This window comes from Phyllostomus hastatus, unplaced genomic scaffold (genome assembly GCF_019186645.2).
Source record: "Phyllostomus hastatus isolate PE091 unplaced genomic scaffold, TTU_PhHast_1.1 phas_contig_64, whole genome shotgun sequence".
NCBI lineage: Eukaryota > Metazoa > Chordata > Mammalia > Chiroptera > Phyllostomidae > Phyllostomus > Phyllostomus hastatus.
This window is the reverse complement of record NW_025333928.1, coordinates 8,497,269-8,517,956: the sequence shown is the minus strand read 5'-3', so window position 1 is coordinate 8,517,956 and position 20,688 is coordinate 8,497,269. Positions and strand designations below refer to the sequence as shown.

General features: G+C 49.8%; 2 protein-coding genes and 1 long non-coding RNA gene across 8 annotated transcripts; 2 read left to right on the top strand and 1 right to left on the bottom strand.

Moving 5' to 3' along the window:
- Window positions 1-1,638: 1,638 nt before the first annotated feature.
- LOC123825480 lies at window positions 1,639-11,255 on the bottom strand. 3 transcript variants are annotated; one of them, XR_006786916.1, is made up of 4 exons: window positions 5,606-5,797; window positions 5,004-5,132; window positions 4,258-4,585; window positions 1,639-2,519 (listed from the first exon to the last, which is right to left on the bottom strand). It is a non-coding gene; the product is annotated as an uncharacterized LOC123825480 (long non-coding RNA). The 3 variants fall into 3 exon arrangements; XR_006786917.1 differs by lacking the exons at window positions 1,639-2,519; window positions 5,606-5,797 and adding an exon at window positions 10,578-11,255 and having other exon boundaries at window positions 4,153-4,585; XR_006786915.1 differs by lacking the exon at window positions 1,639-2,519 and having other exon boundaries at window positions 4,153-4,585.
- On the top strand, window positions 4,019-8,346 carry BCKDK (branched chain keto acid dehydrogenase kinase). Of its 3 annotated transcripts, XM_045848889.1 has the most exons (13): window positions 4,045-4,145; window positions 4,521-4,578; window positions 4,739-5,084; window positions 5,209-5,277; window positions 5,372-5,482; window positions 5,807-5,854; window positions 5,935-6,054; window positions 6,131-6,229; window positions 6,430-6,503; window positions 6,862-6,990; window positions 7,084-7,173; window positions 7,646-7,804; window positions 7,897-8,346. In XM_045848889.1, exons 3-13 carry the CDS (start codon window positions 4,890-4,892, stop codon window positions 8,039-8,041), a joined length of 1,239 nt encoding a protein of 412 aa, XP_045704845.1. In that variant the 5' UTR covers window positions 4,045-4,145; window positions 4,521-4,578; window positions 4,739-4,889; the 3' UTR covers window positions 8,042-8,346. The 3 variants fall into 3 exon arrangements, with proteins under 3 accessions (XP_045704844.1, XP_045704845.1, XP_045704846.1); XM_045848888.1 differs by lacking the exon at window positions 4,521-4,578 and having other exon boundaries at window positions 4,019-4,145; XM_045848890.1 differs by lacking the exon at window positions 4,045-4,145 and having other exon boundaries at window positions 4,551-4,569.
- Window positions 11,193-20,658, top strand: KAT8 (lysine acetyltransferase 8). 2 transcript variants are annotated; one of them, XM_045848886.1, is made up of 11 exons: window positions 11,193-11,483; window positions 12,817-12,891; window positions 12,970-13,145; window positions 16,612-16,665; window positions 16,760-16,924; window positions 17,677-17,766; window positions 19,289-19,429; window positions 19,527-19,620; window positions 19,719-19,869; window positions 20,018-20,220; window positions 20,485-20,658. In XM_045848886.1, the coding sequence occupies exons 1-11, from the start codon at window positions 11,273-11,275 to the stop codon at window positions 20,547-20,549; spliced, it is 1,425 nt and encodes a 474-aa protein (XP_045704842.1). In that variant the 5' UTR covers window positions 11,193-11,272; the 3' UTR covers window positions 20,550-20,658. The 2 variants fall into 2 exon arrangements, with proteins under 2 accessions (XP_045704842.1, XP_045704843.1); XM_045848887.1 differs by having other exon boundaries at window positions 11,195-11,483; window positions 20,066-20,220.
- Window positions 20,659-20,688: the final 30 nt, after the last annotated feature.

Below are 20,688 nucleotides of genomic sequence, written 5' to 3'. Positions count from 1 at the left end.
ATTTCCATCTCTATCACCTCAGCCACAACCTGACAGTATCCTAACCTCATTTCTATTGTGGCACCTGCCCGGCTAAACCTGAGCCTGGGTCAATCCAACGGTCACTCCTTTCGAAGTTTACTGTGGGCTAGGTGAATTCTCTCCTTCCTTCCCACCTGCATTGAAATTTGCTTCTCTTTCCTGTTTTTAGAAACAGCAACAAATCTCCCTTTACAATAAAGTTTTTGGGAAGATTTTATAATCTTAGTCTCTACTTCTCCTTCCTTGCCCAGGACTTATTGCTGTTCAACAAATCACTATAAAATAGCTGCTGTCCCCAACACTACCCCAATTAATGGTTGGTGTCATCAGGACACTAAATCCAATGGACATTTTTCAGTTTTTATCAGGCTTGACTTCCCAACAGTATTAGTCACTGTAATGCACTCCTTCCTGGGAACTCTCTTCTTTGGTGTCTGTGATATGTCACTCTCCTGTTAGCCCATGTCCTTTCTCTGGCTGCCCCCTCTCAGGCCCACTTCTCTTATTCCAGAGAGCAGGGTTGGCAGACTAATGGTCTCCACAAACATCCATATACTAATTCCTGGGACCTGTGAATATGTTAGGTTACATGGCAAATGGGAATTAAAGTTGCAGATGGAATTAAGGTCACTAATATGCTGATTTTAAAAGACAGATTATCCTGTGGGTCCAATGTAATCACAAGGGTCCTTAAAAGTGAAAAAGGGCCATAGAACAAGAGAGTCAGAGGGAGGTGTGACTACAGAAGAAAGGCACAGTGAGATGCAATATCGCTGACTTTGAAGATGAAGGAAGGGGTCATGGGCTAAAGAATGCATGTGACTCCCAGAAGTAGGAAAGGGCAAAGAAATAGATTCTCCCCTAGATTCTCCAAAAAGGAACTGCTGACATCTTGGTTTTAGCCCTGTGAGACTCCTGTCTGACTTTTGAACTATAGAACTGTAAGGCAATAAGCTCATGTGGAAAGAGACTTCAGAGTGGTATAAATACCAGGAGTTGGGAATTTTAGAGGACTTATTGCTGTTCAACAAATCACTATAAAAATAATGGCATAAAGCAATAACAATTATTATTTTCTCTCATAGTTTTTATGGGTTATGAATTTGGGGAGAGAATTGTGGCTGGGTAGTCCTGGCTCACATAATTGCAGTCAGATGATGGCTAACACTGGAACAATGAGAGATTAAAGCAGCTGAGGGATAATCTAGCAGCGCTTGCTCTCTCTCTCTCTCTTTCTCCTCGTAGTCTCAGGGTCTACTTGTGTATCCATATAGTCTCTCTGTAGGGGCTACTTTAGGCTTTTGCATAGCCTAGCAGCCTCCAGGCTTAATAGCCAGCTTTCAAAATTGTCCTCAATGATTTCCACCTCCTGGTATCTCCTATACCATTGTATAGTCTTTCTCCACACTAAATAGGGCTGACCTGACCCAAGAGGGTAATACAGAAATGACTATGTCACTTTTAAGGCTATCACAGAGATATTGCGGCTCCCGTCTTGCTTCCTCTTAGATCACTCATTCTGAGGGAAGCCAGCCATAGATCATAAGAACACTAAATTTCAATATCTCAGAGAATAAATTTCTTTCATTTTTTTAAACAAATGTTTATTGAGCACTGTTATGTATCAGGATTAGGGGCTGGAGATAAGTCAGTACAGCAGACAAATATTCATGCTCTGGTCTTACATTTTATAAGAAGAGAAGAAAATGAGCAAAATAATAACTACATAAAGTATATAGTATGTTGGTGGTGCTAAAAGCTATGGATAAAATAAAAAGTAGGGCACAGGGAGAGGGATGGGGATGATTGCAATTTTAAATATAACAGTTGGGGTGTGCTTCATTCAGTTGACATTTGGGCCAAAGCTTGAAGGATATGAGGGAGTAAGCTATGTAGATATCTGGGGGGTGCTCCAGGTAGAGTTCAGCTCCAGGTAGAGAACAGCTTGTGAGAGGCTCCGAGAGGTATGTTTAGGGAACAACAAGGAGGCCAGTGTGGCTGGAGCCAGTGAGTGTGTGTGTGTGTAACCAAAAGAAAGCAGGGGTTGGTGGGCGGGCTCTCTGGGCCTCAGTTCTCTCACTGTAAAATGAGTAGAGTAATATCAGAGTGTTGTTATGAAGATAAAATTAGTACACATAAGGCTCTAGAGTATTCTGAAGAGGGATCGTGGAGTGCATGTGCAGTCTACACCGCCAGGAGGCAGCAGAGTGTTCGGACCGGCGCTCTTTCAGGCGGAGTCAAACTGGGTGAGGTCGTTCCCAGGCACCTCCCTCAACTGTGGCAGCCAAGGCTGCCAGCTAGCATACCGGGTCCACGTGGCCGCCACGTGAACGCCGAGTGAGTTCCGGCACACGGCAAGCACTCAGTCCCTGCGTCTCTGCTCAGGCTGTCCTCCCGTCTGGAGCAACCTTCTCTCTCCCTTCTTCCATTGGCTCAAGCAGTGCCTGCTTCAGGAGCTGAGGGGCCTCCTGGCTTTACTCCTGGGTATTGCCAATTTGCTGGAAAAGAAAGGGTGGGGAGGGGTTGGAGGGCGAAGAGGAACTCCAGAGACTCAGCAAGCCCCTTCCTCATGGTCTTTGCAGATCTTTCCCCAGTTCCTCAGGTGCCAGTTCTGGCAAAGGGCCCTAACTCTGCTAAAGGTTCAAGACAGCCTTCCGGCTCCAAAGATACCACACGCCTCATTTAACCTTTTTCTTTAAAAACTTAAAAATTTTTTATTTAAACATTTTTTAAAATATTTTGTTTATTTTTAGAGACGGAAAGGGAAGAAAGGAAGGAGAGAAGGAGAGAAACATCAAGGTGTGGTTGCCTCTCAAGTGCCCTCTACTGGGGACCTGGCCCACAACCCAAGCATGTACCCTGACTGGGAATTGAACTGGCGACCTTTTGGTTCTCAGGCCAGCACTCAATCCACTGAGCCACACCAGACAGGGCTAATTTAAAAACTTACAAAATATTTATAAAATACATAATCACGGTAAAGAAAAATCCAATCAGTACAAGTAAACACATACTGAAAAGTCTCCCATCATCTCTTGCTTGGAAAAAGTAATTGTCTTTTCACTGGTTTCTCTGCCTTTGATCTCACTAATCCCACCCTCAAGTTAAAAATTTTCAGTGGCTTTTTACTACTTCAGGACAAGTGCAGACTCTTTTCCCTTCATGACCTGACTGGACACCCCATTCAGCTCCTCTCCTTCCCAGTCTCCATATGGCTACAGCCATATCCTCAGACTATCCAGGTTATTCTCTATCTTGCCATCATGCCCTTCCCACCCCAGCTCCCTTACCTGGCTATGTCCTACACACGCTGCACCCTATCTGATGCTCTCACAGTCTCCTGTGCAGCCCTCATCATAGCTGATGACACTGAAATTGTTTTCAGGACAGGGAAATTTTTTGTTTGTTTGTTTTTTAAATTTGATTCAGCATCCAATCTCCTCTCTTGGCACAGACAAGTCATCCAATCAGTGTTAGTTGCAGGCATGAATGAATGAAAATTAATGATAATACCTAAGACACAGTGCTAATTCTGTGCCTGACATTGTTCCAGGCACATTACATATATAAATTACATATGTAAAGCACACAACAACCCCAAGGTTGCTACATCCTCATTTTACCAATACAGCACTTAAAAGCATTGAGCAGTTTAAGTAACTTGCCCTAAATAGTTAGTGGCAGAGCTGGGGTTTGAACTAGGCAGTCTGTTTTCCAATAAATAAACCAAGAACTGGAAGGAGAAAATCAGATTTAGGGAAGGAATCCAGGTAGGGCTTGATCAATGCTCTTTATATCTAAGGATCTTATTGCCCTCTGGTGTTTCTCCCCCAGGGAGCCCATTTTATTAGACTATGAAACAGAAGGCCAGGGAGACCACAGATAACTCCGGGAATCCTATGGAGGGAACCGTGGTATTTATTTGTGGTTTCGGGAGCAGGGACAGAGCCAGGATGGGCTGACAGGTTGCCAGTCCGCCGCTCTAAACTACAACTCCCAGGAGGCACCGGGCGCCCATTGCCCACGTGACGTCACAGCGGCCGAGGCGAGAGCTGCTTCGCTAGCCCGGCCCGTCGAGTGCTAGGCGATTCCGCTCGGACTACGGCGCTGGCTCGGGCCTCACGGTAAGTGGAGCAACAGGCGGACCCTGAACGCGGAGGCTTCGTAGTGCGTGCGCGCAACCTCCGCCATTGGGCTGGACCGCGGGAGTGCGCGGGACGCGGGGCTGGCACCTACCATATAGGGGGATCCAGGCCGAACCAAGTGACCTGAGGAGAGGGTACCCAGATGGGGACTCCGGTTCGCAGCTTCGATGCAGCCTGCCCTCGGGCGCACTACGCTTTGTGGAGCACGCACGCACGGCAGGCGGGTGTAGGGAGGTGAGAGGTGGCGGTTGTGCCTGGTCTGGAGATCCTGGATAGGGGTCACCCCGACCCTTGAACGAGGGTGCCTGGGCGAGGTTTTGAGCTGGACAGGTCTGAGGATCTTCTTCGCTCTAGACCACCAAATAGAGCCTCAGATTGAAGAATAGAAGCCCCGGAAAGCAAGGTTGTCCAGGTTTGGCCTATATGTGTGTATTTGGGGAGGTGGTTGAATGGGTTAGGGTTAGAGAGATTGCCCAGAGGTCTTAGGATATACCAGTGCTTACGTGGAGAGATGTTCGGGTGGTACCGACCCTATCCTTACAATTCTCCCCCCCCCCCCCCCGTCCCGATAGATGGGAGCTGCTTCCTAGGTCTGAGCTTGTCAGCATCCTCCAACAGCCCTCGCTCCTGAAGTCAAGAGAAGAGCCCTTGCCTACCCATTAGAGCCCTCCCTAACCCCATTTGGGGGTCGCCTTCGTCTATCCAGTCCAACAAAGGAGGACGATGATACTGGCGTCGGTGCTGGGAAGTGGCCCCCGGGGCGGGCCTCCACTCCGGCCCTTCCTTGGGCCTGCACTCTTGCTACGGGCCCTCTCCACATCAGCCACTGATACTCACCACATGGAGATGGCAAGGGAGCGCTCCAAGACTGTTACCTCCTTTTACAACCAGTCCGCCATTGATGTGGCAGCAGAGAAGGTGGGCAGCTGGGGCAGCGAGGCCCGGGTCCGAAGCTGGAGTGGGTGTCTAGGGAAGGGGTGGAGCTATTATGGCAGGGCGAAGTATTGGAGATCCAGTGCTCAAGCCCCATCTGCCCCTCCAGCCCTCAGTCCGCCTCACTCCCACCATGATGCTCTATTCTGGCCGCTCTCAGGATGGCAGCCACCTTCTGGTAAGAATCCTGCTCACTGTTTTTCTGTCCGTCCCTGGAGCTATGGCCCAGCCACTCAGACCCCAGCCCTGCCTTCTGCCTTTTTTTCTTCTAGAAAAGTGCTCGGTACTTGCAGCAAGAGCTGCCAGTGAGGATTGCTCACCGCATTAAGGGCTTCCGTAGCCTTCCTTTCATCATTGGCTGCAACCCCACCATACTACATGTGGTAAGGTGGCCCGTCGGTGGGGGGGGGGGGGCATGGGTTTCCCTAGTAGAGGGGACCTTAGATCAGAGTGGCTACCACCCAAGGGGCAAATGGGGCAATGGGCCTAGAGCGGCAGAGACTTACCAGCCAAAAGATTTGAGGATTGATCATAGAGGACTCAGACCTTCAGGCCAAGGCTGCGTGTTCATGGGGGCTTGAAAGGCCCCATGGTGGTTTGAACCTAGTGAATTGGGGTGGTGGCAGTCCCCTTGGGTTAACATAGGTAGTTATTCTCTACCTAGAGTCCACAGCATCCTTGTGAATTCTGACACCTCTTCCTTGCAGCATGAGCTGTACATCCGTGCCTTCCAGAAGCTGACAGACTTCCCTCCGGTGAGGGCTGGGTCAGGACAGGGTGAGGGGTTGAGAGGTCAGGGCTGAATCATCCATGCTTATGACTCTGTGGCCCGCAGATCAAGGACCAGACAGATGAGGCCCAATATTGCCAGCTGGTGCGTCAGCTGCTGGACGACCACAAAGATGTGGTGACCCTCTTAGCTGAGGGCCTACGTGAAAGCCGGAAGCACATAGAGGTCAGCAGCCGAGCAGTGGGGTCCTGTTGGGGGCCCTGGGAAGGACATAGCATTTCTGAGGCCCCGCTGTTTATAGGATGAGAAGCTTGTCCGCTACTTCTTGGATAAGACACTGACTTCTAGGCTTGGGATCCGCATGTTGGCCACACATCATCTGGCACTGCATGAGGACAAGGTGGGGCACTGGGACCTGAGACCTACCTGGGAATGTCAAATGAGGCAGGGGGGACTGAGCCAGGGGCCCATTGGGCTGGGGACCTGGGTAAGGACCTGGGGAGGGGCTTGGGCCACTTCACCAGGCCAGAGGTTGCAAGCATTTGGTGACTGAAGTGCGGGTGGAGGGCTGCCTAGTCCTGACCTTCTTTCTCCTGTCAGCCTGACTTTGTCGGCATCATCTGCACTCGCCTCTCACCAAAGAAGATTATTGAAAAGTGGGTGGACTTTGCCAGGTGAGGCTAGAACAGCTAAGGGCGGGGGGGGGCGTGGGGGGGGGGACGGGACGTGGATGTCTTTGGGCAGGGAAGGCTTGGCTCTGAGCCCTTCCCTGTGGTATGGTCTGGATAGGGTTTCTCAACCATGGCACTATTAACATTTTGGGTTAGATAATTTTGTTTTGTGAGGGGTTGTCCTGTGCTTGTTAGGATGTTTAGAAGGATCCCTGCCCTCTACTCACTTGATGTCAATAGTACTCCCCAGTTGTGACAAAAATGTCTTAATTTCCCTGGGTGGGGGGGCCAGGCATGAGGAAGGAAGCACCTCCAGTTGAGAACCACTGGTCTAGGTCTGAACCCTTGCTCCTACCCACAGACGCTTGTGTGAGCACAAGTACGGCAATGCCCCCCGAGTCCGCATCAATGGACATGTGGCTGCCCGATTCCCCTTCATCCCTATGCCGCTGGACTACATCCTGCCCGAGCTGCTCAAGAATGCCATGAGGTGGGCTTGCTGGATATGTTGAAAGAGGTCAGACAGGGACTGGAGTGAGGCTGGGATACCACCACCGACTACTGGTCTTTCTCCCCCGTATAGAGCCACAATGGAGAGTCACCTAGACACTCCCTACAATGTCCCAGATGTGGTTATTACCATTGCCAACAACGATATTGATCTCGTCATCAGGTTTGCCCTGAGTGGGAGTTGGGTTGGGGTAGACAAGGGGTTCCAGGCTATATGACTTGATATATGAACTCAAGCCAGTACCAGCCACACTCTGAGACTTGGTCTCTGGTCAGACAAACTATTCCATGGTCCTGAGATTGCCATGAGCTGGATAAGAATGAATCTGGGGCTAGCTGCAGGTTCCAGGGCCCCGTTCTTGTTAGCACCTGATGGGCCTAGAATGGGGAAAGAGGAGTAGCCAGTCTGTGATGCTGGGCTAAGAATAAGTGTGAAATCCCATGAGAAGTTATAAGCAGTCAGTGGCCCAGGCAGAGGAGGATAGAGAAATGCAGCTTTAAAAGAAATAAGGTCCAAGGGTCTAGGTGGACCTTGCCACCTTTGGGTAGAAGGGACAGGATGATACTGTCTGCCTGGGAGGTAGTGAGCACCCCTATCAAGCTGAGCCAAGCTCGTATTATTGACATTCTGCCAGGATTTCAGACAGAGGCGGGGGAATCGCTCACAAAGACCTGGATCGGGTTATGGATTACCACTTCACTACAGCTGAGTCCAGCACTCAGGATCCCCGGATCAACCCACTCTTTGGCCACTTGGACATGCACAGTGGTGGCCAGTCAGGACCCATGCATGGGTGAGACCCCACCTGGCCATTCTGGAGGGGTGTGGGGCTCTAGGAGATTTAAGCCTCTGAAGCCCCTATCCTGTCCCCTACTCCCACCTCAGCTTTGGCTTCGGGCTGCCCACATCACGGGCCTACGCAGAGTACCTTGGTGGTTCCCTTCGGCTGCAGTCCCTGCAGGGCATTGGCACAGATGTCTATCTGCGGCTCCGTCATATCGATGGCCGGGAAGAAAGCTTCCGCATCTGACCCCACCACCCTTGGTCTGCTCACCTGCCAAGCTTGGGCCAAACACCCTGCCAGGAGCTTCTGGGAAGACAGGGTGCCACCCTGCTCCACACGCTGCTGCATCTTGGGTCTTAGGACCCCAAACAGATGGACTTACATGGAGCCTGGTCCCAACCCTCAATAGAGTCCACTGCTTCCTTGTCTCCAGGTCTTGGAGGGAGGAAGTGGGGACCCTTGAGGCCTCCAGCACCAGCTTCATCTTTCTCGTTCCTGGGGAACCCCATTTTGACCTGCTGTTTGTTATTAAAGTTCACATTTTGAATGCCCTCTTGGGCCCCATGAGGGGAGGGCAGGTGAGCTTTTGTTTCTGATCCCATTCAGGTTTCCTGAGCCCTTGGGTGCAACTAATTCATACCCAGTCTCTTAATTGTCCTGACAGCCTGGCAGACCAGCAGTAGAATTGGCCCCAAGTCTCTTGCACATTTGATTTGGTGGGAGTAGGGGAGACTCAGTCAGTTTGTGCAAAGACTTTTCATTCATTTCATTTAACAAATGTGTCTGCTTCCCAGACAATGTGACCCAGCTTCAGGCCTCAGTTCTGACTCCTTGGCAGTCACAGGTTCTCCCTTTTGGCAGTCACAAGAGGTGAAGGTCACCAGACTGGGAAACCTCCTAAGCCACCTGATTCCTGAGCCTGAGTGAGGTTAAAAATATTGCCCACCACCTGTGCCTATTGCCTCCAAAGAAAGGAACACTCCAGATTGTGCCCGGGCATGCCCTGAGGATGGGGCCCTGGCAGGGAGGCAAAGGGGCTCCACAGAGCAGTGGGGCCTTCCTGCCCATCTTGCCAGAGAAAGAGAAGAAAGGTACAAGAGCCTGCTTGGTGGGACTGCTGATGGAGGTGGGGGATTGAGGGGGATATAGGCAACCAGGGACTTGCTGGGCTGAAAATCCTGCTGGCTGCAGTGCAGGTGGGTGAGGCTGGAGAGGTAAGCAGCAGCAGTCAGGGTGTAGGGCCTTGACTGTACAGCCAAGGACCATGAGCTTTATCCTGGAGGCAGCAGGGGTCCATGCATGTGTTTTAAGCTGGGAAAGGATGTATCAGGTTGAGTTCCCTAGAAGCAGACCCTGAGATGGAGATTTGCATCCAAGTGATTGGTTGAGGAATGTTCCTGGAAGGGAGTAGGGGAAGCAGGAAAGGGAAGGGCAGGAGGCCAGGCAAGATTCTCAGACAAAAGTCCAGAGTCAGTAAGTTCTTCTACAGAGTTGGAGGCAAGAGAGCTAAGCTCCACAGACACTGGGTAATGTCTGTGTTGGGAGGTACTTGAAACAGTTTTCAGCTATCTTAGGCAAAACATCTCTTAGCCAGAGGGGCAGTTCACCAAAGAACCTCTGATGCTGTATTTTGAAAGCATATAGAACATAATCTGGGCACACAGAAGCACGAAAAAGAGATTCCAGGAGATCTGGGTGCGACATCTACATAGTTCTCGAAGCAAGGGCAGATGTGCGCATCAGAACTACCGCTGGTGGCTGGTGGATATGAGGGAGAACAGTGAGGAGGTCAGTGGAGTGACCCTGATCAGGGATTTATAAAGCCTAGAGTAATCCTTAACTATCCTTATTTGAAGATACCAGGTTAAGTCAAAAGTTAGGCACCAGATCCCTGGGCAGAAAGAATAACAATCTTGAAGATGGGGGTGAGGTGGAGAAGGGGAGAAGACATTACTATTTTAATTTTGTATTCCTTCTGTTATTTAATACTGCCAGACATCTGGCATTCACTTCCCCTCCTCTCAAACTCCATTTCCCCAAAAGCCAAGTTACCAGCATTTAAACTGCCAACCCCCAGAAAACCCTAACTTGGATATTTTTCTTTTTAAACTTTTTAAAATTTATTTTTAGAGAGAGGAGAAGGGAAAGAGACAGGAAAAGAAACATCATTGTGTGAGAATGAAAAGAGTCACCTCTCACACCCCTCCAACCAGGGACCTGGCTCACAAACCAGGCATATGCCCTGACTGGGAATACAAACTGGCCAACCTCTCAGCTCGCAGGCTGGTGCTTAATCCACTGAGCCACATCAGCCAGGGCTCTTCTTTATTTTTTAAAAAAAGATTCTTCAGAGAAAGGGAGAGAAATGTTGATGTGCGAGGGAAATATTGATGGGTTGCCTTTCGCACACCCCCAACAGGGAACTAGGCTTGAAACCAAGGCGTGTGCTCTGACCAGGAATCCAACTGGGGACCTTTCACCTATCCCCGCGATGCCTTGCCAACCGAGCTACACGGGTCAGGGTAGACATTTCTTTATCTGTAATAGCCCTGAGTGCCATGCTTAGGCCCTGAGCATTTCACCACTCTTAGAATTGTTTCTTTCTGGGTCTAATAACCAAATTATAAATAATAAAAAGAGACTCAGAGAGTGGCGAAAAGGAATGTATAGAGAATCTACCCTGTCTGGCACTGTGCAGTGCACTTGCTTTATAACCATACATAAGAGGTATAACAGTTTGACCCGCACCAACTCTCAGAATGGACACACTTGTACAACTTACCCAGAGTTGGGTCAGAACCCAGGATTCCTCACTCGCTAAGCCCAAGTCTTTTCCATTATGTCCACTGCCTCTGGCTAGTTTCTGTTCAGAGGATGTCTGGTTTGGGAGTCCTGGTCCATTCTTTAGAAAGGCTTGATTCTGTTAGTGATTTACTGGCTGTCCCTGGACACACTCTTGCCGCTTCCCCTACCCCAACTGTATCCTTTAACCGCCCTGACCAAGGAAGGCCTTTTCTTCAATATTCAAAAAAAGGGATGACCGGTATAAAGTTGGCGAAAGTGGCGACGCAGGGGTGTTAATTCCAGGCCCACAGGCCTAAAATCGGGCAGCCACGGAGTTGTTCTGGCTCCGCCTGGTTAAAGTGGAAACAGCGCCCCCTGAGAACTGGCACGTTTTGGCTTCCTCAGGCACCAGGGCCTTTAGAAAGATCAAGCTGAATCATCACATCGGGAAAGTCCTTTCTTCGGTTCTAGGGCGCAGCCATTCTTCCATCCGGAAAGAAAGGAACTCCAGGGCAGTTGGCAAGTAAACGTCAAGCTCGTCCCGACACTGCCGAGACGGCCACACCAACCAATGGGAATTTGCCACATAACAGACCCCACCCCTAGGCCAGCTGCGGCCTCCACCGCGCTACGCAGACCCGGAGCCAAATACACTGCGCGGCGCTGGATTCTGGCGTCATTTCCAATACAGCGATGGCGGCCCAGGGAGCAGCCGCTGCGGTTGCAGCGGCGACTTCAGGGGTCGCCGTGGAGGGCGAGCCCGGGCCCGGGGAGAATGCGGCGGTTGAGGGGACCGCCCCGTCCCCGGGTCGCCTTTCCCCGCAGACTCCGGCACGCGGCGAGCCGGAAGTGACCGTGGAGATCGGAGAGACTTACCTGTGCCGACGGCCGGATAGCACCTGGCGTGAGGGCAAAGTCCAGGGCCGGAGGAGGGGTCTTCACTGGGCGGGGTCCGGGCAGAGAGGGTTCTGTGAAGGGCTGGGAGGAGTGAGGGGCGGAGCTTGGGGAAAGAACGCGGAGTTTCTGGACTTACTGCTAGCCCTGCCAGTCAGGGGTTTGTCACCAAACTCATGTTTGTAGAGCTCCCATTTCACTTCCCTTGCCCATCCTAGGCTTCATTCTCTTGTTAACCTTGCTTCCTTACTAGTCTCTCTGCGACTTCCCCTTCCACTTGTCCCATACAGCCACTGGCGGAGAGGACCTCCCAGAACTCCAAAAACGACCTGGCTCCCCTCCCTTCCCCACTCTTCCCTTCCCCTCCCCTTTCCCTCCCTCCTCTCTCCTCCCCACTCCTCCCTTCAAAATTGCATAGAATGGCATTCATCCTTGTGACCCCTCTAGTTTCTAGCCACCCCTAGCAAAGGCCGTTACCAGGCCAGACCACGCTATACCCTTCGAAGATCTTTTGCTGCCTGTGCCCTCTGCATGGAATGCCCTTTCTTCCCTTTCTCCTTGCTCACCTGCCCAGCTCCTTACTCATCCGTTTAACACTGAATCCCCCTGTGATGCCATTCCTGATTCCCTTCAGGCAAAGTGAATCATTCCCTTCTGTGTATTTCTGCAATAGTCATACCTCAGCTATGGTATGTAACATTCTTGTCATTGTCTGTGTCCTCCCCTGTCAAAGTGGGAATTTCTGGAGGGCAGGAGTGCTTATGATTCATTGCCATGCCCTCTGTATCCACCAACAACACAGCATCGGGCCAGACATGCTGTGGTTGTCTTCTTCATTTAATGCATGGTCTGCTAGTTGTCAGTCACTACTAAAAGCTTGAGAGGCATTAACTCACCCTTTGAAGTGGGCACTATTATCTCTTATTTTACAAATGAAGAAACTGAGGCTCAGAAAGTCAAAATAACTTGCTCAGTTAAAAGAGCTACGAAATGGGGAGCTGGAATTACATATAAACCCAGACTGTCTGACTCCAGAACCAGCCCTCATGACCTCTGAGCAAATAAACAACTAAATATAGTAAGCCAAGCATTAAGTTTGAGTCAGGTTTAAGCTCAGTTAAGTATTAGCTCTTAACACTTTTTAAATCTGTGAGCCTTGGTAAACCTCAGTTTTCTCAAATGTAAAATAAGGATAACAGTCCCGACATGGTGTACCTCACAGGCAGTGATTGAGGTGAATGGCAGATGGGGACAGGTGAAGTTAGCTTACATGTGAAATCTGGAAACAGCCTCTCAGTGTTCCAGCTTTGCCTTCCTGATAATTCTAGCCTTTGTCCTTACAGATTCTGCTGAAGTGATCCAGTCTCGAGTGAATGATCAGGAGGGCCGAGAGGAATTCTATGTACACTATGTGGGCTGTGAGTGACTTGGGGTATTTGGGCCTGGGTGGGGGGAGAAGGGTGGAAGGGCAGCACCCTCATGGCATGTCCTCACAGTTAACCGGCGACTAGATGAATGGGTAGACAAGAATCGACTGGCGCTGACCAAGACAGTGAAGGATGCTGTGCAGAAGAACTCAGAGAAGTACCTGAGCGAGCTGGCTGAGCAGCCTGAGCGCAAGATCACTCGAAACCAAAAGCGCAAGCATGATGAGATCAACCACGTGCAGAAGGTCTGGGCTCTCTCCCCTTCCCCACAGCCCCATTAGGTTCAGCTGCCTCTGTCAACTCCTTTGGGTCCCTGTGCCAGAACTACAACAGCTCCCATTTCTTAAGCTCCTGTAGTGTGTCAGAGACTTTACCTACCTCTTCTCTTGTACTCTTCTCAGATGAGAAAACTGAGGTTCAGAGAGGGCAAGGGCTTGGCTACAGTCTCACAGCAAGGAAATGGCACAGCTGGTACTGGAACTCAGGCCTCCTGAACCGATAGCCTGTTTTGCCATGTTAGTTTTTGCCATGTTAGTTTTGCCATGTTAGACAAGCCAACTTGCATTTCAAAGAGAAGGAAGAGAGTGAATGATAATTGGGCATTTGCCATTGCTCAGAACCGTGTTGAGTACTGTACGCGTAAAAACTCATTAAGTCCTCAACGGCTAAATACTGTGGGGCAAAAGTAGGTTTACAGTTGTTTGTATGGAAAATAATGCAATAATTAATAAATAATAATACAAGCATAAACTCTGTGTTTCACATACAACCGGAAACCTATTTTTCTCCCACCCTGTATATATTTTTTGTAGATTAAAAACAGGCTCAGAGAGATTAGGTAATATACCTAAGATCACACAGCTATTAAAAGGATGGGCTGGAATTAGCATAATAATGGCAAACATTTATTGGCTTGTGACCCAAAGTCTAAAGGAGGTACAGATAGGTTTAGAGGCCCAGTCAGGAATGAGATTTGCGGTTGCCCTACTTCAGGGCACAAATCCTTAACCATGACTTTGACAGATCCTAGCGACTCAGGCCACTTGCTTCCAAAACCCGGATTCTTTTCATCAAGCTGCTTGCCCCTGGTGGGTTACTTTTCTGCCACTCTGAGCTATAGTTTCTTGATTTGTAAAATGGAGAATGGAAGAGAACTGGATTTATTGCGCTCTCAAGGCACACACACATTCGTTAGTTTTGACTGATGCAGTTTCTTCTAAGTGCTCATGTGCTTTGCAGCAAAGCTTTTCACTTGTGGCACAGCTGTTAATAGATTACCAAATTAGTTCAGTGGGTTGTGACCAACATTTAAATTTTCAAAATGGAAGAAAAAAATAGGATAAACTAGAAAATATCAGCATGCGTTGTACTTTATTAAAGGTGTTATTTTGAGAAGTTTTTATTTCACCTGCAAATACATGTATGAATATACATGAACATTAACTAATTTATAGTGCTAACTGTACTTCTTACTGTGGTTTGTGATAAAAAAAAAAACATTTGAAAGACCCCTCAAGGTCTAAGGCAGCACTGTCCAACTGAACGTCCTGTGATACATGGAAATGTTTTATAGCTGTACTGTCCATTAGTGTAGCCAGTAGCCACATGTGGTAATTAAGAACTTGAAATGCGTGTAGTGTACTAAGAATTAAATTTTATTTAATTAATGGCTAGTGGCTACTCATTGGACAGCACAGGTCTGGGTTCTCTCAGCTCCTCAACGCATTCACACTGGCCAGTTAAGGCTTGGTGGTGGGTCTGTGCCCTGGCAGGCAGCTCAGCAGGTGACAATGGGCCTGTGGTGATAAAATCAAAGACTATGGATACTCATGGAGTTAAAGGTAGCAAGATTCTTCAGAAGCTGATTAAAGTTTAATTCTAAATAAACAGCAGCATTTAAGAAAAGTGGTGTTTTTATAACTCTTTCATGCATTTGCTGCAGAGGATTGTGTTTTGTGAGAGTTGGGAAATGTGTTTTAAGGTGGTATATAAGGAAGAAAATCTTCCCTCATCTTTACAGGGGTTCAACTCAGGAGTTGGGCATACCACGGTTCTACGCACAGCTGTGCTCAGGACCTTTTCTGTGACCTCGGGCAAATGAGGTCACCTCTTTGTGCCTCAGTTTCCTCTCTTGTGCAGTGTAGATAATGAGCAATCTTGTCTATGGCTTATTGTGAGGACTGAATGAAATAATGCCTGTGGAGTGCTTGGCACTTGGAATAATGGCATGTAGCTCATGCCCAAGGGCAAATGACCTCACCTCTCTCTGCCTGTTTACTTCTCCATAAAATAAAAATGAGTGCTGTATATATAAGGCCATATAGGCAAAGTGCTTTGTGGAAGGGGCTTCTGAGTAAAACATTGGCTCCTTTCTCCCTTCTCAACTAGAGGATAAGGCTGCTGTCTACTCTGGTATAGGTTGTAGGCCTTCTTGGGTCCCCACTCCATTTCAGGCTGTACTTACTTCCTCCTACAGAGTCTGGTCTAGGAACAGGATGTGCTGTGTGTGGGACATGACTCTTAGTCTCTTTCTAAGAATGTGGAAAATAGGGGAAGCCAGGTGGGGCACTTGGAGGTTATTGTCGGTCACTGTGTTCCTGACTTGGAAAGGGGAGGGTATATTCTGCATCAGAAGAATCCAGTCAGGCCTCCTACAGAGAATGGGAGTGATGATGAGCCTTGAGGGACAGGAAAGAGCATGGTAAAAACAGTTACACCTGATCGCTTACAGACTTCTGCCTTATCACTCAGTCATCTGGCTCACCCTCTGTCCTAGGTTGAGTAAGCATTTTCTGGCAGCAGTAGGATGAGAAAGGGTATTGAGGTGGAAGTGACTTTCTGTGCAAAGGCACAAAGCCTGGAAAAAGAAGAGTTGGTAGCAGTGTAGGTTTGAAGGGGCTGAGGCTGGACTGGGAATGTAAGGAGACCCAGTCAGTTGTCCAGACCTGAGATGGTGGCAGTGGCTATTTGGAGTAGGACAGAGAAGAGAATTCCAGAGAGGGACTGATTCCAAAATTTCAAGAAAGTAGTGTTGACAGGACTTGGCCATTCATTGAATACCAGGCTGAGAGAGGCAGGAATCTTAAGACAGGTCTATTATTGCAGAGACCTGGTCTCAGGTATTTGAACTGACGGTGATGCTCCCATTGAAATGGGAGCCCAGCAGGAGGAACAAGTTTATATGGAGGAAAGAATGAGTTCCTTTGTGGACACTTTGAGTCTGATATGCCTGTGGGAAGGAACTCTGGGAGCAGTCCCACGGGCAGGTAGCTCCTCAGATGTTCAGGAACGAGGTCCAGGCATATTGGGGAGTGAGCAACAGTTTCTGCTATGAGTGTGGAAGACAAGATCCATTATTTCATCTGTCTCACAGATGTGGCTGAGGTGGATTGATCCCATTGTAAAGCTGAAGCTCTTAACAACCAAAGGACTATAACCAGGTCTCCTGATCCTAGTCCTGTTTGTCTGGCAAAAGGTCCAAACTTGTGGAATCAGGGATGTCTGAGATACATGGGTGGTCAGGCAGACAGGAAAAGAGCTTGGACAGGCCACTCTCAGAGCCAGGTAAAACAAGTCAGCTATTATAGTTATTGTCATTCAGGATGTGAGGTCTGGAAGATAGATGGGAAGCACTGTGGGTTCTGTGACAGGGGAAGGATGTCCTGACCACCATTTCTATTCACCTCTGTCCACTGCTCTTTTCTTGCCCAGACCTATGCAGAGATGGACCCCACAACAGCGGCCTTGGAGAAGGAACATGAGGCGGTAAGTGGGGCAGGGATTCTTTCTGCAGGCCGCCCCCCCTCCCCCACCCACTCTGCTTTCTTTGCTTTGACTGACCATCCACTGCCCTCTACAGATCACCAAAGTGAAGTATGTGGACAAGATCCACATCGGGAACTACGAAATCGATGCCTGGTACTTCTCACCATTTCCCGAAGACTATGGGAAGCAGCCCAAGCTCTGGCTGTGCGAGTACTGCCTCAAGTACATGAAGTACGAGAAGAGCTACCGCTTCCACCTGGTGAGACCACTGGGAGGGTGCTGAGACTACAGCACTGGGAGACAGAGATGGTTTCAGAGGAGTGGAGCACAAGGAAGAGCTGACTGTGGGTCAAGGGACCTGATTCCTGCCTGGCTCCGTCTTTGTTGGAGCGACTTAGGCCAACTTGCCCCTCTGCAGACCTGTTTCCTCCTCTGCGCAATGAGGACAGTAATCCCTACTCTTACACCTTCCTTGGGTCCCTCGCCCTTCACCACGTGTGTATCGAAGGCAGCCCGGTGCCAGTTTCCTCAGTGCAAAAGCAGAAGCAAACACAGTCCCCAGGCGATAGGACTGGAAGTTGTGGACAGATGGGAGGCATTGGTACACAGGAGCTGCCAGGGTGGGGGCCTCTCAGCACCCATGCAGCAGGGTGTTTCTCAAAGGGTGGAATCTGAGGAAACTGTATGCAGTTTAGGAAACAGCGTTGTCATGGATCACAGCCCTCTGGAATCCTCTAGAGCCAGGTCGACCCGGACTCGTGTCTTCTAGCTATGTGATATTCAAGCCAGTTACCTAGTCCCACTGTGCATTGGTTTCTTCATCTGTAAAATAAGCTGTGTTTCTCAGGTGGTTGGGAGGATTACTTGATGTGGGTGAAATGCTGAGCCCAGGATCTGCCCCGGAAACTGAGAGAAGCAGAGATTTGCTTCAGGTCACACTGGGCAGGATGAAGGGCAGCTGGCAGAGAACCTCGGGGTCTAAAGCCTCTGTCTCTCCACCTCCATCCCCAGGGCCAGTGTCAGTGGCGGCAGCCCCCAGGAAAAGAGATCTATCGCAAGAGCAACATCTCTGTGTATGAAGTGGATGGCAAAGACCACAAGGTGACCTGGGTGACCAAGGTGCTTCATGGGGGGCAAGGGGGACTGGTCAGAGCACTGGCATCTGCTGGACAGTGTTCCCTGTCATCAAAGGATAGAGGCCAGCCTTAGGGTGAACAGCCCACCCAGGCAAAGGCCCGTGGGATCATGCTTAGCCTATTACTTGGCCTGTGGCTGGTGCATAGTAAACACATGGGCTTTGGTGCCAGCCTTGGGGATGGTTTTCCTTCTTTCTCTGAGGACTTTTCTCCTGATGGGGTAGTTTAGGTTTGGGCAGTTCTGGAACCTGGAATGGAGATTGTCATGCTTGAGGCTGTTTCTGGAAGGGCTTTCTCTTTCTGCCTGAAGACAAGGTTTGTTTTTCCCTGGGAGGGACTTGCTTTGTGTAAGAGTTCCTGCCAGAGAGCTCTGTGGCTCTGATGGCTGACTTCCTTGTTCCTGGCAAAAAGACTTTAATAGGGTAGGGTGGGGCATTTGGGGTCTACTTCACTGTTATTGAAAACCTGGCCTTTGCCTGGTCAGTCTGGGAAGGTGTCATTAAATGTCCCCATTTCCTGTGGAAGGGCAGTTAAGAGTAAGATGAAGAGGGCAGGTTTCCGAGTGTCTCCTGGCTTGACATCACCCCGTCACTTCCCAGCTGACCTTAGACAAGTTACTTAATGTTGTTTGTTCCTATTTCCTCATCTGTAAGATAGGAGTCATGATAATATTTACCTATCAGGTTGTTAGTGGAATAACTGAGATAGCAGTATTACATACTTAGCATGGTGCCTGGCATCAAATAGGTGCTTAGTAATGGGCCTTTGTTAATACTGGTGACCTGTCGGTCAGCCTTGTGATAAATATGTTGGGGAAGGAACATCCACTGTGAGCCTGGCCCTTGCCCGCTGCTCTGCCTTTTTGAGCATCAAAAGAAGGAGGGGAAGAAAGGGCCCTAACAGGAGACGGGGGTATTTTTGCTGGCTCTGCCTTCTGCCAGCTTTGAGGTCTCAGGCAAGCGCTTTCCCTCCCAGAGCTTCAGTTTTCTTTTAAGTAAACGGGACTAGCAGTGCTGGGCTTACACTGTTGGGTCAAATGAGAGTGAATACAAAAGGTATCATACACCAGAGGGACTCTTGAGGGACCCACAGGGTGCCATGAAGCCAACTGTGAGGTCCCATTGTTCCTCCCTACAGTCTCTGCCCTGGGTGGGTGTCTGGGCCTGCGGCAGGTGAGTCTCAGCGACAAATACAGCCAAGTGGGCAGACTGTTCAGGCTTTGGAGTCAGGCTCAGGGCATTTGACAACTAGTTAACAAGTACCTAGCTTCATGCTTAGCCTTGTGCTAGGTGCTGGGGACATAGCCTTGAACAACACAGGTTTGAACTGAGCAGATCTACTTGCATGTGGAAATCCTGTGCTACTGTTCTGGTAGGGAGCTGCTTCTCACCAGCCTGGCACTTGCAGAGCAGGCTGGCAGCTCCTGCCCGAGCCTCAGTGGGCTCACTGTACTTGCTTCCTGAGCCTGCTTCCACCACTCCCCTCAGATCTACTGTCAGAACCTGTGTTTGCTGGCCAAGCTTTTCCTGGACCACAAGACACTGTACTTCGATGTGGAGCCCTTCGTCTTTTACATCTTGACTGAGGTGGACAGGCAGGGGGCCCACATTGTTGGCTACTTCTCTAAGGTACTGGTTCAGGAAGCCAAAGTTGAGGGAGGGCAGTGAGTATGAGCTGGAGGAGGGGCTGAGCTTCCCCAGAGGTCCCGACCTCTCCCTGCTGCAGGAGAAAGAGTCTCCAGATGGGAATAATGTGGCCTGTATCCTGACCCTGCCTCCCTACCAGCGCCGTGGCTACGGGAAGTTCCTCATTGCTTTCAGTGAGTAGCTCCTATTCTGTCCAGGAAGGGGCACCTGTGGTGCAGTTAGAGTGCCAGGTGGGGCTGGGTTTGCAGGCCCTCATTTCTCCCACTGCCAGGTTATGAGCTATCCAAACTAGAGAGCACAGTAGGCTCCCCTGAGAAGCCGCTGTCTGACCTGGGCAAGCTCAGCTACCGCAGTTACTGGTCTTGGGTCCTGCTGGAGATTCTGCGTGACTTCCGGGGCACACTGTCCATCAAGGACCTCAGGTGAGGACCCTGGGCCCCAACCCTGTCCTGGGCATGCCATCCATCAAGGACCTTGTGAAGGAGGTTTCCTGGAATTCTCCAAGAGGGAAGGGTTCTTCTAAGATTGGCCATGATCTTGTCTCCTTGTCCCCTTTGCTGTCCCAGCCAGACCCCACAAGGGAACTCTCCCAGCATCTGCTCCAATCCCTTTCTGCAGCCAGATGACCAGCATCACCCAGAATGACATCATCAGCACACTACAGTCCCTCAACATGGTCAAGTACTGGAAAGGCCAGCATGTCATATGTGTCACACCCAAGCTGGTAGAGGAACACCTCAAAAGTGCTCAGTATAAAAAACCACCCATAACAGGTAAGTGAGGGGCTATGAGGGTATGCGGTAGTGGGTAGGTATTTAGGTGTTAAGGACTACCGGGAGCCACAGCTTCCTTTTTGCTGTCACATGATCCTAAACCAGTCTGACCAGTTCCCAGGACTAAAGCCTGGGGCAGGCTACTCATGCCTGGGCCTCCCTGCCCCCTCCCCAGGACTCAGTCTACCCTTGTGCTCACCTAGAAGCGAAACGTGGCCCCGGGCCAGCCCAGCCCAGCCTCTCTCATGCCTCTTCTCCCCACAGTGGACTCTGTCTGCCTCAAGTGGGCACCCCCCAAACACAAGCAAGTCAAACTTTCCAAGAAGTAAGTGACCCGTGTCCCTGCTGCTGGACCTGCACCTCCTTGGCCCCTCACCTGTAAATATGTACAGACTGTTGTACCATTTTTTTTAAAAAATAAAGTAAGTTCTGCCAGTGGCTCTGGACTTTGGAGGTGGGAGGAAGAGG

Excerpts from the sequence above, each read along its gene's own strand:
- BCKDK (XM_045848888.1), top strand. The coding sequence starts at position 4,890 with ATGATACTGGCGTCGGTGCTGGGAAGTGGCCCCCGGGGCGGGCCTCCA. Across the intron at positions 5,483-5,806 it reads ACCCCACCATACTACATGTG|CATGAGCTGTACATCCGTGC; the intron begins GTAAGGTGGCCC and ends TCTTCCTTGCAG. Across the intron at positions 7,805-7,896 it reads CAGTCAGGACCCATGCATGG|CTTTGGCTTCGGGCTGCCCA; the intron begins GTGAGACCCCAC and ends CTCCCACCTCAG.
- KAT8 (XM_045848886.1), top strand. The coding sequence starts at position 11,273 with ATGGCGGCCCAGGGAGCAGCCGCTGCGGTTGCAGCGGCGACTTCAGGG. Across the intron at positions 19,430-19,526 it reads TTGTTGGCTACTTCTCTAAG|GAGAAAGAGTCTCCAGATGG; the intron begins GTACTGGTTCAG and ends TCCCTGCTGCAG. Across the intron at positions 19,870-20,017 it reads CTGTCCATCAAGGACCTCAG|ACCCCACAAGGGAACTCTCC; the intron begins GTGAGGACCCTG and ends TGTCCCAGCCAG.